Source organism: Zosterops lateralis (assembly GCF_965231275.1).
Source record: "Zosterops lateralis genome assembly, chromosome: 13".
Taxonomy (NCBI): Eukaryota; Metazoa; Chordata; class Aves; order Passeriformes; family Zosteropidae; genus Zosterops; species Zosterops lateralis.
In genome coordinates, this window is record NC_139773.1 from 12,854,724 (window position 1) to 12,871,690 (window position 16,967).

Genomic DNA, 16,967 nt, shown 5'->3' on the forward strand with positions numbered 1-16,967 from the left:
TGCAATTAGCAGTTTTGATCAGACCATTTAAGAGCCATCAATCAAGATCTATAACACTGACAAGAGGATTTTAGTATCCCTTTGCAGAAGTTGAATGTAATTTACATAATGGGACTTTCAAGGAAAGGGCTAAAACCTATTGCTCAACACTGTTGTCTATTGTGTAATAGAGCTCTCCAGAGGAAATAATTTGTGCAGATGTTTCCAATACATACAGATACTATTATTGTTTTATTTCATTGGCAGGAACTGTAGGAATAAATACTAGTTGCAGCTGCAAGTGGCATCTGAGTTGAAGTCTTTACCTATTCTCAAAGCAGGAGGGCACTTCACAGCTTATCCGTTGTTAAAACAGAATTTAAGCCATCCAGAGTTGTGTGAGCTCTGCCAGATACCAGCACTCCTTTGCTATGCAGGGTCATGGGCAGGTTAGAGCTTTCCTCCTAGCAGGGTTTGCTGTTACTGAGGGAACACACTATATCATTTACTGAGAGACTGAAGAATGCTGGGAGCAGTTTCAGCTACTGAAGCTCTCCTACCACTTAAACATTAACATACCATGAGAACTACTGTAGATTTAGCATGACCTTCCAAGCTATAGCCTGCAAGTCCCCTACCAGGCAGGAGAGCAAGCTGTTTTCTTGTAATTAGCCATGCTGGAGAGTATGGATTAAAAAAAAAAAATTCATTACCTTTTTGTCTAGCCAGGCTATACATACCACATTTATGCAAGGGCAGGGGAATGACAGAAGGAAAATGCACATTTCTTTCTTCACAAAAGGTTTTCCAAGAAAACCAAGTTATTACAAGATGTTTGAAGTTAAAGCTACTACATTTCCCTGCAGTTCCTGTGGTGTACAGCAGTACTCCTAATATGAAGAGCTGCAAGCACTAAAAAAAAAAAACCACAGGCAGCTTCCAGTATTTTGAGGACTGCCCCGGTTTCAGAGCTGAGGTCTCTCCCCACAGCCTGTAGCTATGGTGAAGATGCATTCCACAAGATCAAGAAGCAGAATCAAGCCTATGCAGGCAGAGATTAAGGAATAAGGAGACCTGTCCCTGTTCAGCCTCAGGGAACACATTCCCTAGACTCTGTGTTAATTCATTAAACTAAAGAGTCTCATTCTTCTGGCAGATCCTAGTATTGGTGCTGCTCTGGAAAGTTTTTCCTATTTGAGATCCTTGATTCACCTTACTAAAACCATTTCCCTCACTTACGAAAGTTATTTGGGGGAAAAATTGCTGAACAAACCAATATTTTAAAAAAACTGAACTGTAAACCAACTGGTCATGTTACCAGGGTGATTCATTTCCATGTAGCCCTGAAGGCTGAAGTTATTTTAATGTACCAGACCAAGCCCAGGAAGGCAGTGGCTTCACCATTCTACCTGTAGGTGTTTTGGACCTCCTCCCTCCCACTTCTATAATCAGGGCACAAGAGCCTCCCTCCTCCTGCCTTTTGCTCAGCAGATGTGGCTTTCCCCTAACTCTTCAGCTAATTAGCACTTAAAGCAGATGCAGATATTAGGAAGGGAGACAAGACCTGAAAAGCCTTCCTGCTGGCTGTCCAGTAATACAGAGCAGATGTTTTGTGGCAGGAGGTTTGCTAGGAGATGTTTACCCAGCAGGTGGAGGCAAGAGCTCAATAATCCACACAGCCCACATGATGGGGTGCATTAAACTCAGGGGAAAAAAAAAACAACCCAGTGAGTTGTTTTTCCACACAAATATCCAAGTGGAGAATTGTTAATCAGGCTGTCCTTGCCATGCAAGCATAACAGCATTACTCACAACAGCATTTTGGAGATCAGGAATACAATATTGCATAATCGTAGAAGATGAACCAAGTGGACCTCAGCCAGATATTATCCCTGCAAACCCTGTCTGATGATTGCAATTAGAGAGCTGGCTTCAAAAGGATGCTCTGTGCTCTATGCCAGAACCCCAGGACAGCTAAGAACATTTTACTTGAAACAAAACAGAACAGCTGTTCCTGTAGCATCTGTTCAGACTTAAAGGGTGTGAACTAGCAGCAGATTATACACTTTTTTAGCAGTAGTCACATCTGACCTCAAGGGGGATTAGATAGCTGGAATATTACATGCATATCAAGCTTTTACTCACATCTTAGTGCTTCCAGAAAAGCTTTTTGCTTTTACCTGTAAGAGCCTGATTCATAAAAGGTGTCTTCAAACTGCTGAATAACAAACTGGCCCCTACACAGGCAGAGCATCATCTGGAAAAGCTTTTCTTTCAGCATCAAGAGTTCCAGATCCCCTGACCAGGCTGTGAGGCTGAATTCCATAGCAAGCCCCTCACAGACCTGCCACAGTTTCAACCATTCACATCAGGTCAAAGGATCTTGATCCAAAAACTGAGTCTCAACAGTCCCTTTTGCCTTGTAAGTAATCTCATGCCTCAAAACTGCAGGTAAATTACTGCAGAGTCAGCTACACCTTAGTAATTGTCTATACATACAAAGAGTAAAAACTGGAAATAGCAGCTTAGTCAGTTACAGTTTTAATTATTACCTGTGCATATATGGAAAGGTTAAAGTACATTGGTTGAGTCCAGTTTTCAAGCAGCACTGCTGTGCCTGGACCCACCATCAGTACATGCAAGTGAAGCCATCACAGCTCCTAAAGTGCCCCAGCCTTGGCTTCCAGGTGGGGAAACATTAATATTTTCAGACTTTAGGGCTGTAATACTTTTTCTCTCCACCTTCCCCACTCCTATAACACAGCTGCAAGCACCTCTCCATACCCTGATCAGCCTGTTTCAGTGACACACACTAAAAGGGGAGCACAGATTGACAGAGAATGTGCTGTCTTTCCTCTCTCTCCAGGTAAGAGCTGCCAGATGGAACTGCACACTGAAGCCAAACAAGCTATTACGAACCACGGGATATTTCTCAGAGTGATGAGACAGTGTAAACTATTGCTTGCAAACCTGGCATCAGCTCAGCAGCTGGTCACACTGCCCAGCCTGCCTGGTTAATCAGGACTGCACAGGGAATGTCTCCCCTTAGGACACTGTAGCCATGAGACAGCGTCACATGCACAGTCCAAAAGCTGCCAGCATGTACCTGGCTAAATACACAAAACCTGTTTGCATTGCTGACAAAGTTTACTTGTGCTTGTAAATTAACAAAGCTTCAGGTGCTCCTTCAGGAGGGTGCCATCCAACACAGTCAGTCTGTCAGACCAGCTCAGTGCAAGAGAAACACCCATCTTCAGGTGGCCCTTGCAAAGAGCTACCCCTCTCCTGCACTCCCAGAAGAGAGCAGCACAGAGAAGGCTCCAGACCTACCTCAGAGCACTGTACCCCTGGCACACACTGACACAGCATAGGACTCGCTCCTGGTTGGCTTGGCTCTCTCCCAGGTATTTGCACACTATGTTTCCACCCAGGCTGAAGCCCACAACCACCAGCTGGGTCTGAGGGTAGGTCTTCTTGATGTAATTCACCATGGCACCAAATTCCCAGGTGCATCCTAAAAAGAAGAACAAAATTAAAAAAAAAAAATCTAATATATTTAAATTCTCACTCGAAGCTTCAGTTGCGTGCTTTGAATTCAGCTTCTTACCCTTTCTGACTTTTCAATACCTTCAATAAGGTTTTAACAGCTCTGATTCACATGTGTTCATACATCTGTGAGTCCTGTGGAGCTTAGCTCATCCTTAGTTCTGACAGAGCACCAAAGCAAGATGAAATTTAGTTGCTTAAAAATCATTGCAAGAGTTAACATGAAAATCAAAACTCTTCCTTTCTAAACCAGCTTTAAAAAGCAGCAACTCTGGGCTTGACATTACTATGCAAGAGCAGCACACACCATTACTTTCCTGAGGCAGTTTGCTGCTTCTGAAGAGAAGTGGGGTATTTGGAATGCAGTTTGCTCCTTTGTTTTTAGCAGGACCACCATGGATCCCTAAATCCATGCTGCTGTGGAGAGGGGAAAGGAGTGGCTTGTCAGGAAGAGCTCCCAGCAGACTGCTGCAGAGCCTGACTAAGCAGGTGATCTCTGGAATCAGGGAGAAGGGTTTAAGCAGAGATATTCGACCCTTTGTAACCAGTGTATGGGTAAAGATACTGCAGCTCCCTGAAAGACACATGGGTATCCCACATCAAGAGAATAGTTAACTGTCTCTATACAGATGTGTTCCATTGTCAGCAAACACCCACCTGCATCCCACAGGCTGCAGGCACTGAGGGATCCAGCTTCAGGCAGTACTGGCATCCTCCAGTTGTTTGACAGACTTGAGGAGCTCTACATATACAACAATCTGAGTACCTACAACTATTTCTCCTGCTTGTGAGAATGGGAAAAGGAGATATGGAGAAGCAGCTGCAATAGTGATGGCATTAGTACAGTGGTATCAACTGTTTATGCAGCTTGTTAATCTCCCCTTTGGATTCAAGGCTGCAAACCACAGAAGGTATCACATGAACAACAGAAATAGAACTCCAGATGTTTCTTCCTGTCCAGAGTCAGAAACTCAGCTCTAGCCTGTGGAACTTGTCCAGGGAGATAAATCCTAGGATTCCAGCATTCCACCATGTACTAACCTAACACTGCTCCACTGTGCCTCCACCCCAGCTGTACTATCCTCAGTAGGCATCAGACGCCAACTTTACCTGACTCTGTAAACTCTGAGCACCAGGGTTTGTTTGCTTCAGTGAACAGCAAGCTCCTGGCTGAGTGTTTCAGCAGGGTTTGGGCACTTCCTTGTGAACACTTTTAATGAACAATCTTTAAGATAACAAATTCTGCACTGCTCTGGTTCCCTCTGGAAGACACCAGCAGTCAAAATACTTTAGTGTTTGACCTTCATGATTTCAGGGTAACTCAGAAATCCAGAACTAGAAAAGCAACAGGCCAAGCTTGATATAGAGGCTGGGATTCAGTGAATCCCAAATTTAGGCTACTTGCTCCTCAACAACTATTCCCGGAACACAGCAAAGCTGAAAGAGCATGGAGTTATTTGGGTAGGAGGCAGAGTAAAGTCTACTGGACTTGCTGGCACTTTACTTAACAAGCAACTCTGCCAAGTGATGTACTGTCTTACTCAAAGGAAGTGCTAGTCATTCTTTGCCCTTTCCAAGGCTATCAAAGACTCAAAGGTATGTCTCAAGAGATGCACTACAGAATAACACCCTAAGGCCTAAAGCAAAGCTCCATGAAAGCAAACTCTTAACTTTTATCAAAATAGCAAATGCTTTAACATTAAAATTTAGTTTTCAAGACATGGTAGTCTTGCAGCCATTAACAGCCTAAGGCCTTACTACAAATGAGGATATTTGGTATTCCTGAAATATTTCCCAAAGAGGAGTATATTAAATAATTCTAAAACAAGCAACAAAGCATTACAGCCTATTTGCCTGCCAGACTTGGCATCTCAAAGCACAGTATTTCTGTTTTGACAATTTAACTGTTGAAGATAACTGTTCTGTTAATCCAAAATCTAAGCAGCAGCTTAGCTAACTTTAAACAATAAAGCCTAACACAAGTCTGCTAAACACACAATTGACAGGGTACCCATAGATACTTACAGTAAAGAGAGAGATCAGGGCTCAAGAGAGCTCAGGAACAAGCAGATTAGGTCACAGAAAGAGAGGCCCCATTCTACAAAGATCGCATTACTCACCAAAAGGGCAATTAAGACTAGCTAGAGTCACCCTTCACACAGTTTCAAATAATTTATTCCTTTTAATCTCTAGGTTAAGAAAGACTTCCCTATACTCAAGGTGAGAGCCATAATCATGGCAGTTAAGCACTACCACTTCTGTAGCTTTACTGTCATAACTGTTGCTGTTGTTGACTTGTGTTACATCCAGGAGCAAATCCTCACGTGTCTCTCCTAAGATATAAGTGCACTTTCTGGATAGGTTGGTACAAACTCCTCTCAGGTTGCATTTTACAAAGCATCAGAAGTGGCATTTACCCTTCAGAGACAGGTTTGTTTCATGTTCCATGAAACTGGCAAATTCAGTATTTCTAAAATCATTTGAACAGCTAGGCGTAAAAGGGATTTTTTTTTCCCCCTATAAAGTTTTCTTACAAAAAACTGCCTCCTTGATGAGAGTACATGTGTAAAAGCAGAAGAGACAAAAGTGAATTTAGTATTAGCCTCCTCTCTTCCTCCCGTCTAAGTTCAGTTTAGTTCTTAAGAAACAGTACAAAACTGTTTTACCCCCTTTGGGGTACAGCAGTTCTGTTATCCTGAAGGAGGCTGAGGAGCTTAAAAATAAAGTTCCCACAGTGGCACAAAGTACCTACCATATGTGAACATCCGTGGTGAAGTGAGCTCAATGTTTGGCAGGGCTCCCAGGTGATTCAGGACAGCACATCTGTAGCCATTTTTCTGGGCATAGTCAACAAAGGTGCGGATGTACTGCTTCTCACTGTGGTTAGCAATCCCCGGGCAGATCACCATCGTGACATCCTCTGTGCTCAGGGAGAGAGGGAAGTTAAGTAAATGTCACTCCATGCAAATTAAGAGAGTCAGAAGGTTTCCATTTCAGATCAGTGGGAAACCACCTACCACGAGCAAGCTACAATTCCTACTAGTCTGCCAAAAATCCTGTATGGGACAGGAGACCAGCAGCTCCAGTGCTACAGATGTGAAAAAGTAATTCATGCTATGGGAGATGAACAGTTTTTAACTTCAGGGAAAGCTGTGCAAACAGTTCTCCAGGCACTGCCTAGAGACCAAGAGTACATTTTTCTCTCTGAAGGAGATTTGATGTTGCACATGTTCTGCCTTCTGACAGCCTGTTGTGATGTGTGTGGAAGCTGTGGAGCCCAGCACTCCAAGTATGACTGGTTATGCTATTTCCCCCTCATTTCCCTTCTAGAGCTGGGTGTAATACAGATCTTCCAAATGAAGCTCTGCTAAACACAGACATTCTGATCAGCTGACACTAACCATCATCTACTTTGTGGCTAATCTAATGATATTTGATCTGCTGACACTGTTCACTAGTTTAACAAGATATCATTTCATCAACCAAGAAAGTAATTGCTGTAATTCAAGTAAGCACAGTAAATTACATTCAGGATTATCATATGCACTTCAAATTAACTGTAACTCTCATGTGCAAAGCTCCAACATTACCAGCTCTAGCCACTGAATTTTTATCTCATTAGGAAAGCACTGCTCAGATTCTCTTCAGCAATAAAGATAACAGTAACTGCTCTAGTGCAGCATTGTATCATGAAGATCTCAACACTGACAGTTTAAAAAAAGAAATCTGCTTCTTCTGAGGGCCAAATGGGAGCCATGGGCTCTATCCTCATCTGTCCTCCCCACAGCAGAGAATCAAGTTTAGCAGCCAGCAGCTGTTGGACTGACCTCCAGTGCAGTGCTCAGAGAGTGGCTCAAAGAGATCAAAGGTGGCTGTCGCTCCATCTGGCATCGTGAGGTACTTGCGAAGTCCATATGGATGTGGTGATCTCACTCTCCCCATTTTTCCATAAAGAGCTGTCTGGATATGTCCACTCTTTCCCCAGATGAGGGGTGGAATGTACCTGAAAGGCAGTAATTTAATTGCTTATCCCCTGCTGTGTTAACAAGCCCTTGAACACATAAGCACTCCCATAACAAATCTCTCACCAGCTCCCAAATATAGTAACAAATATGGAATTGTTTTTGCTCTGACGGAACTGGCAGCAGTGATCTTTGCAGCCTTACACAAAAAGAGAGACCAAAACACTCTCAAAGCTGAAAAAACAGCACTGATAGCAGCAGCAGAAGCCACAACCCAGACATTCCCTATATTGAGATGTTAGAGGAACAAATGCTTCTCACTAAATACACAGAGGCCTTGTGCCTTAGTGAGATTGGGAGTGCATGTTGCTAACCAACCAAAGTGACCTCCAGAACTGCACAGTGCTGTAAATCTGTTTTAATTGAAACACTGAAGCCTCCTGGGTCAAGCCACATGAACTTGTGTATGCACTTGACTGTACAAGCCAGTGGCAGATACAGGATTCACACATCAAGTTCCAGAAAATTGAAAACCCTAAGACTTGCTAGTCAGGACCATTTTACACAGAACTGCTTTACCAAGTTAAGCAAAGAGCACAGTACAGGTTGATTTTGCCTTTCAGAATTAGGTAAGAGTTGGGACAGTATTGAGAGAACCAGTCAGAATTGACCAAACTCCATCGAATAACCAATTCCTTTCAGTAAGGGGGGGTGAGTCTACCAATTACTTATGCTTACTAAGGGTATATTAAAGCTACGTGACAAAGCAGATTGTCTCTCCTTTCCTGGCTTACAGGCCCTCAAAAAAGATATGTGAGAAACACAGCTATGAGCTGGAAAGTATTAAGGGCTTAGTTATCAGATTTTTTTAGCACAAGCAGAGCTGCAAGTGGTTTAACAGGAAACATACTGTGCCCTAGCACCATCACCATGTGGGCAAGTCACCTGGTCACTCAGCAAAGGTGACTTAGCCAATGCCTTGAAAAAGAGAGTTACATCAGCTCTGAACAGGAAAGCATGAATGATTTATTTTTGAGGAGAACAGCAGTCCCAAGGGACACACTTCCAATTAAAGAACTGTGGTCTCTGGTGCACAGACCAGGGTATCCAGAAGCTTGAGAGCTTCTGTCTTCACCTTGGATTCTGAAGGATTAGCAACGCCCTCCCTGTTGTGTTTAGGGCTTCCTACAATTATTCCTTTTGACTTTTAGGGAGCATAAAAAAACCAGATCATGTTCTTTCCTGTTCACAAAAACCAGGCAGCTCAGGACTCAAATTTACTAATTAAGCCCACAATCCACTAGAATGTGATAGAAACCCTATGCTTGTGCTCTGACACTACCTACTCATACAGCTGGACCTTTCCCCACGCCAGCTCTTATGTGTCATATCCGCAACTCCCTCTTGGCCCACACCCTCCTTTAAAAGACTTCCTATCAAATAAAAACTACTTTGGGCTGTTTAACAAGACAAGGCAGCAGTATGCCCTCCTTCTCCCCATTCTTTTCCCACACCTAAGGGGGGGACTTCTTACAGTCAAAGCAACATAACAGCTTGCTGTAGTTTCACTCATTTTTGCAAGTGCACTTCCCAAAGAGATCCAAAACAGATTTCTGGAGAAGCAGGTATTTCTTCAATAAGGCTGCAAAAGCTGCCAGCTGATGCTCACAACCTTGTAAATTAGCCCTCAGAGCATTCTAGATTCCATCACTCAACTATAAAGCTTGTCAAAGGATCCAGGCAAGGCCAGGAGTAGCATCCCTCTTCTGTCAGCCCAGCATCTCTGCACTGGGTCTTGCCAGGCACAGTGTACAACTGTGAAGATTCCCAGCAGTGACAGAGGCTGGACAAACACATCCTCTGCAACAGCTGCTAGAAGTGCAAAGCAGTCAGTGGGTCCATTCTCGCAATTCAGGGTAGATACCCATTGGGATAGGACAATCAAACTAAACCAGGCTGCACAAGAACTACACGTGGTTCTGCTCAAGTCACATACAACTCAGTGCAAGGGTTTTGAATACAACTATTATGCCAGATGGAAGAGACACTGCTCTCCTAACATAAGGAAGAACAGCTGGCTTCACCCCAGTCATTTACTGTACCACCAGTTCATATCAGTAGCCATACTCCACACTAGACAGTGCTTGACTGTCTTTTTGTGCTTTTCTTCCACAAGCATCCTTCACAGATAGAGTTTGCTAGCACCTTCTGAGGGGAGTTGACAAATACAACCTATAGTAGGATGCAGCTCTTTTAGAAGAGACTCAGACATCAACATTGCTTCAGGGTTTCTAATCTTGGGCAAGAACATGGATTGGAAAGTTTTGGTGATTCTGCTTCCATACAGTGCTTTTCAAATCAAAGACTATCCACAAATCTTACCCTACAAGCCTAACAGGAAAGCAATTTGTCCAGCTACAGCGGCTAAGTTATACAGCTATTACTTATTACTGCTACCATGAAAAAAAACCCAAAACAAATCAAAAATCAAGGATCTCTGCAAGCACCAATCCTATCCTCATGTTTAATCTACAGTCCAGTTTCCAACTATAGGTTACAGCATCCACTGGAACAGAGGCAGCAGCACATACCACAGGATGCTGTTGGAGTTGAAATTAGAATAGTCTTTAAAGCCTCACCACTACTGCCAGAGTTTAAACAAAGGCAATGGTTTCAAGCACAATGCTTCCCACAGCCTGCCTCTCTGGGTCACTGATGGTTTCTCTGGGGAAAGAAACCTCAGACCTGTCTTTGCATAACCCAGCTGGAGCTTATCTAAGTACTGATCTGCAATAAATCAAACCTTTATACTACTTTTACAGGCAAACAGCACATGCAGTTTCCTTGACATGTCTTCTGCTTAAGGCAGGAATCCCTTTTGCTCCATCCATAATGATGATCAAGTGACAACTACAGTTTCCACATTTCCCTCAAAGCTAAAACTGTGTGAAACCCTAGGGACCAGAGAGCATTCACTGTTGCTCCCTCCAGAAAGCACAAGTGTTTGAGCATCCAATTGACCAAGTAAAATGCTCAGCTTCTCTTTTATGATGCTAACTTCAGTTAGCTGCTTAAGCATTGCTGCCTGCAGCAAAGATGGCTTGTGTTAGTCACTCTGCATGTAGCCACATTCTTTGAGATAAATATTCAAAGGCCAAGCTCCAGCATGAGTAATGTGCATAGGATTCAGATGCAGAATTTTGTTAACTCCCTGATGCAGAGACTTGTAACTTCTACTGAGGCATTAGGTATATTTCTAGTTTGCACAAGTTTTAAAGGAGTTGAAGCTCTGAAATACATGCAAGTGTTGAGGCAGAAGCTTGTTATCTCACCAGTCTTTTTGTTTGGGCCCATCAGCCTTTAAGCAACAAACTTGTGAGGCAAAACACGTCCCTTAAGGATCCAGGCTAAGGAGACTGAACACACTTTAATAGGGAAAGGGAAGAGAGCTGCCTAAATAGTACAGATCTTGTATTAACAGTAAAAAACTAAGACAGATTAGAACTTACCTTGCCAGACTGAAGCAAAACCAAGCAGCTAATACTGCAGTTTACCACGATAAGTTGCCAATCTAACCTACTACATAACCCTGTAATGCCTTTACAGTAAGAGTGATTCCTCTCTTTTACTGAATTCAGGTAAAATCTGTTCTCAGCTGAGGACAAGGTATCCTTATAATCTATAGCAGAATCAGACATATGATCTGCCTGTCACACTATTTCTGTTGACACTCCATTTTGCCAATGGGCAAATCTATTTTTGAAATCTTCATGTGACTTCTGTGTCTTTTGCTGAGACAAAGTCTACAAGACCTTCCAAGAGCAAGTACTGAGCCTAATGGTGCAAGACTGTACAAGACTGAAGGATGGGTCACCTTTTTATACAGGGTTTGTTTGGACTTTCAGCTTGCTTTTACTAAACCCATGCAAAAAAAAAAAAAAAAAAAAAAAAAAAAAAAAAAAAAAAAAAAAAAAAAAAAAAAAAAGCACAGAAAGAACTCTTCAGTCCTGAAGGTGCAGAACACCACACTGGTGAGGGAGAAAACTCACCAGAAATTGTACAAAAACCTTTGCCCTCTGAAAGGACAGATCAGATCAATTTTATTTAAGCCTATTATGTGAAAAGCAGTTCCAGAGACATTTCTATCTTCAATCCAGCTGAAAAAACCTAACTACTCTGTGCTGATAGCAAGAACTAGAACAGATTGTTTTGTAGTGAAGTCAACATTCCTCCTGGAAAACAGCTGAAAAAAGATGCTTCTCCAAACCAATCATCCTGCAGACAGAAGAGCATGTACTCAGGGCATTCTTCTTGTGGTTTACCTTAAGAAAACAAGCTCAGCAGGATGCAACACAGAGAAACACAACCATGCAGACTGAGCAACTAAGTAGTATTCACTCTAAGGAGCATTTGAATACTGCCCTTCAGATTTTATGCTAAAAGTATAATTACTGCTAAATTTAACCATGTCTTCCAAACAAGGGCCCTTCACTCAAAAGCAGGTGGCCTCCCTCCAGCATTGATAACAAGTAGAAACAAGGAAATTGTTCAAGGACACAACAGATTTTCTACTCCTTCCTCTGCGTCTGCTCTAAATTGAAGTGGTTCTGAAAAGCAGTGTACTGCAGAGATTACTCCAGCACAGCACAGAGATGGTTCAGTACATATTCCTCAGTGTCCTGTTCCAGAGAAGCTGCTCCCAGATGTACAAAAGCCCAGGAACAAACACCATGTCCCTAAGCAGCATTTCCCCTGTTATGCAATAGTGGCTTATGGTGACAGGAGCTGAGCAATGAGCACCAGCCAGGAGGACCTCTTGCCAAGGCCTTCACAGAAGGACAAGGACAACACAACAACCCAGACAAGCATGTACTGATAAAAAAATTCCAAAAGGAAAAGTTGTGTTGTACCAAAAATGGAGATTTTTTTACTTCTGTGAACCAAAAATGGCTTCTGAGCTTTCTCCAGACCAAAAGGCTTTTAACTGATTCATTTCCCTGTTTTGATTTGGTCAGTTGCAATAGATAGCAGGCATTCTGAATAAAAAGAAATATTTGGAGCAGTTTTGTCTTCCAGTAACAGGACCCTGCAGCAGAAGGCAGACAGGAGAACGGGCGTGGGATGGTAGTTACTTATTATGGAAGGTCACTTACATGGCTCAACAAGTTCAGAGTCCATCACTCTTAAATGAATTCACAGCCAGTTACATAAATCTGCTCACCAATGTTAATGTTTGAGATCCAAACCTCATTTCAGCTGTGCAGCAGAGCCTCACATCTTGATAGGTTGCTGCCCACAGTGCTCGAGAACAAGACAATTCCTAGGTTTTCCCAGAAATTTCTCCTAGCGTTTTAATATTTAAAACAATTCCAGTATGTGATTGTAGATTAAGTTTAGTGGCTCTCAGGCAGTAGATTATCATTTTAGAGCACATACATAATCCAGTATGCAGGAATTTAGGAAAGCAGCAGCTGTATAAGCAGCTCACACAAAGCACATAAAAACTGTGCTATTTTTATTAGCAGGCATCAGCATTCAGGTCCTCAAAGATGTGAAGTGGAAGTTCAGCAACAGGCTTATTTCTGGAGCATTGCTTCATTTCATCTGAGGAGATTAACACTTTAAACATTAACTCTTACATGTCCTTTATGTGCTATAGCACACTGGATACTGATGGTGAGAAAACAGAGCTTTCAACTTGTTAATATCAGGACATCCAAAGAACTTTTGCATGCATTACAACAGGTAAGAGATTGTTTTTCCCCCTTTACAGAGCAGTTTGGAGGTATTTAAAGAATGCTTTACAAAATCAAACTTCATTTGACCCTTGTCCTTCATTTGATGCTAGGGAATGCAAATTGAATTCCAATCAAGGAAACTTATATAAAAATCTGCAGGGTTTTTCAACCCTCGACCCCAAATACGTAGAAAGCACCATTTTCTGCATCAGCTCAGCTAAGCTGCTCAATGTGACGAGGATGCAGCAAAAAACTGCAACAAAAAAATTAAGTAAGTTATGGAGCTTCCACATTCCCTGAGTCTCAAAAAAGAAACAAATGGAGTAGAAGTGTTTGTTTGCTGCCCACAGTACCTGTATGAAGTCAGAACTATTTAAAAGTACAGACTGTCTTCCTTGGCTAAACTACCTCCCTTCACTATTTAAGAAGCTTTTATTTAGTAAAGTGCCCATCACACCCCTCCTCCCCCACCTGTGACTACAAGAAGTATTTTAGTCAAAACAAGGCATGAGGATTTACAGCACTTAGAATCCTCCTTGCTGATAAGAGCTGGAGAACACAAGGCTGCTGCCAATGCCACAGCACCCAGCAAAGACTCAGACCCCCCCAAGGCTGCTTCTCCACAAGGTCAATGCTTCAATTTACCAACAGGGAGCTGCCATTCTCCTCTACCTCTCAGCATGTTCACCTGCCAAAGCTTCAGGGGTAACACTGTTCTTCTAGTTTATTATTCTCCTGGAAGTGTTCCTTCCAGAGTAAAACACCTAGGAGCTGACAGGGATCAAACACTGCTTGCTATTAGGGGGAAGAAAAGAACAGTGAAAAGCTTGAAGACAGCTTTTCTGACTACTTATCTCCTTGCATCTAAGAGAAAAGCAGTGACAGTGTAAAAGAGTCTTCTGGTACCAGGCAGCCTGCTCACCCAGCATAGGTTGGTGTGCAAACAAAGGATAAGAAGGATCTAGGCTGGATCTTTGACAGTGTTTACTAACAGGCTTGACAGTCATTTGCCTCAATCTTTGAGGAGCTTGCCTTTACTGATGATAAAAAGTGTGCAGACAGCAAGGATAATTATTTTCGATGCAGGTGACACGTGGCACATCTCTACAAAAATAAAGATACACACACTTTGCTAGAATAAACTGTAAACAGCCAAAAATGTCTGGCCTAGTACAGCAAGCACTGGCCAAATTTACCCTCATGAATCAAAGAGCCAGCACTGCATTTCTACAGGAATAAGAGCAGATGAAGGACTTTCTGTACCCTTTTGAAAGACAGGAAAAGGACACAGCTGCCACCAGCAGTTAGGCCCAAGTGCTCAAGGACATAAATTTCTGTGCTGAATTGCAAGAGCTTCCATACAAACAGCAGCAATTTGAATGGAAAAGGGTCTGATTATGCTACTCCACTTGGTAAGCCAAAGTACAGAGCTGGACATAGTCAGAGGAATGGAAAAAAGGGGTAAGAACATGAGCTCTAGGAAGACAGATCCTCTTGCTTCCCAATGTTTGGTAGATATGTAGAAAGTTTCTGGCAGTTTACAGAACTGTAAAAACCAGTACTAACATCTATAAGTACAAGTACCTGGCACATAGCCATCTCAGGCAGTTTTACAATTCAAAGTTCTTAAATTATTCATCCACCACCACTTGGCTTACTGAATGACACCACAGTTACAATGCACTGAATTAGACCAGAGGTGCAGGATTGTGCCATAAAGGGAAAATAAAGTCCAGAAGTGTTTACTCTAAGAATTTTTAAACACCTGCACAGATAGAAACAAGAAAAGTTACTCTCCCTGCCGGCTTGTTTTCCACAGCAGTGTCCTCATCCTTTCCTCCCTTAAGCAGGAGCTGAACAAACCAGGTCTGAAAGCCAGTTCACAGCTGTGAACATTCCTCTGCACAGAAGAATTGGTCTTATAACAGATCTGACAACAAACCCAGTACTAATATAACAGAAGGGATTGCTGGGCTACTTATTTTGCTTTCATGGTAGAATCTGAAAAGAGCTGCTTAATCAGCTTTCCTAACACTCTGAATAATTAGCAAGTAATCAAAGCCTTGCAAGATTTTTCGGTGGAGTATGGCACAAGCTGTTTTCACATAGCTTTTTCCTAATTATCCTACAAACTGTTTCATGCATAATTGCAGGAATTTAAATACATTTGTTCCCCTTTAGTTTCCAGGTGACTTTCATGCCCAAAGACAGGATTTCTTTGATTTTTTTTTTTAATTCCTATATTGAAAAAAAGCCTGTGATAACATCACTAGAATAGTAAAAAGAAATAATCACATGTACATCTTAGAGCTGTCTTTCCTGTAAACTCTTTCAATTCCTAGCAGCAATTACATTCCCAACACCCATCTTCCTTACCAGAGACACAGGTAAGAGGACTGAACAGCTACCCATTGACACATTTTGTTCTGGTTTGTTTCAGCTGACTTTGCTCCCTTTTGTCATGAAAGTCTTTCAGACAATATTTTAACCCAAGAACCAGGTATTGGAGGTGACTGCCACAGTTTTCAGAGAAGCTGATCTGGAGAAAGCAAGCAAACCAAACTTGGACACTATTAGCACAATACCAGGGTTCTGCAAGCAGCTCATCACTCATGCAATTAATGCACAACAGATGTCTAAATACTGCTGGACATGTTTTGCATTTTCACTCTCTTGGGAATGCTTCGCTCTCCAACTGAAAGTCAAAGACATGGCCCTAGTACAGCAGTGCTAGGAGCCTGTGCTGTGAGAACAGAGCTGAAATTACAGGAAAATTGACTCTAAATTAGCTTACAATTCATTTCCAAAGACTGGCCTGACACTAATATGCCTTCAAGGCTAGTAATCAGCACAGCTTCATGCTTGCTCCTTCAGTGCCTAGGGACATGTCATACTGGAGTGCAACACTGGGACGGCAGGGATCTGAAGTACCAAGTAACTCAAAGCTCCTCAACATATTTTTTAGGAAAGGAATTGCTTTGCAGTTAAGGCAGTAGACATAATCAAGAATCCAAACATTTATGTTACCACCAACCTGGAGTGCATCATAGAACCCTCTGTGCTCTAATTTCAACAGATAATGCTTTGTTTCCTCTAAAAGTTTACAGACCCATAGCCTAACATACCTTATATGATCAAGGCACCTAACACAGCACTGCTAAAAGCCTCTCATCTCCCCTAAAATGACTATCCTTAAGTCAGCTTGACTTTTGAGATCCAAAAGGAAAGTTCATGCAGCTGCACTCAGCACTTACTATATAATTGATGTACTTAGAGCTTCTAAATAGGACTTGCAAGTTTTCAAAGTGATTGCAGAAGAGAAATACTGTAATCAAAGTCCTTGTCCCTCCAAAGGCTCATGAAATTGTACTAAATGCTTGCTATTATTGGAGAATGTTCTTGGTGAAGCTAAGGGCAGCTACACTGATTCTGGAGGTCTTGAAATGGAAGATCAGGGATCAGCCTGCTCAAATACACAGCTGACACAAGGTCAATTTGAAAGTGTATTCAACAGGCTTAGAGCTGGCCTCTATGTCATTACTTTATTAAACTAGTTAGGATGTGCTCTACCAGTAATAAATTTCATTAGCTTTCAATCAACTTGAAGTACTTCAGATAAGAGCAGGCACTTTAAAACTAATAGACAACCCTGTGTTCATTATAAGGGCACTGACACATCATGAAAATGTTTCCTTCCTATAAGACCCAACAGATTCCTCCCCTAATAAAAAGAGTACAAGAA

The 16,967-nt window shown here is 42.2% G+C and overlaps 1 protein-coding gene across 3 annotated transcripts in view; it reads right to left on the reverse strand.

Annotated features, from left to right (window-relative positions):
- ABHD2 (abhydrolase domain containing 2, acylglycerol lipase) overlaps positions 1–16,967 on the reverse strand; it is a 38,114-nt gene that overhangs the window by 9,846 nt on the left and 11,301 nt on the right. For all 3 annotated transcript variants that reach the window (XM_083870867.1, XM_083870869.1, XM_083870868.1), the window contains 3 exons: positions 7,353–7,528; positions 6,278–6,445; positions 3,310–3,493 (listed from right to left, as the gene is read on the reverse strand). In XM_083870867.1, the coding sequence (XP_083726993.1) occupies positions 3,310–3,493; positions 6,278–6,445; positions 7,353–7,528 (528 nt within the window). The remainder of the gene's footprint in view (positions 1–3,309; positions 3,494–6,277; positions 6,446–7,352; positions 7,529–16,967) is intronic.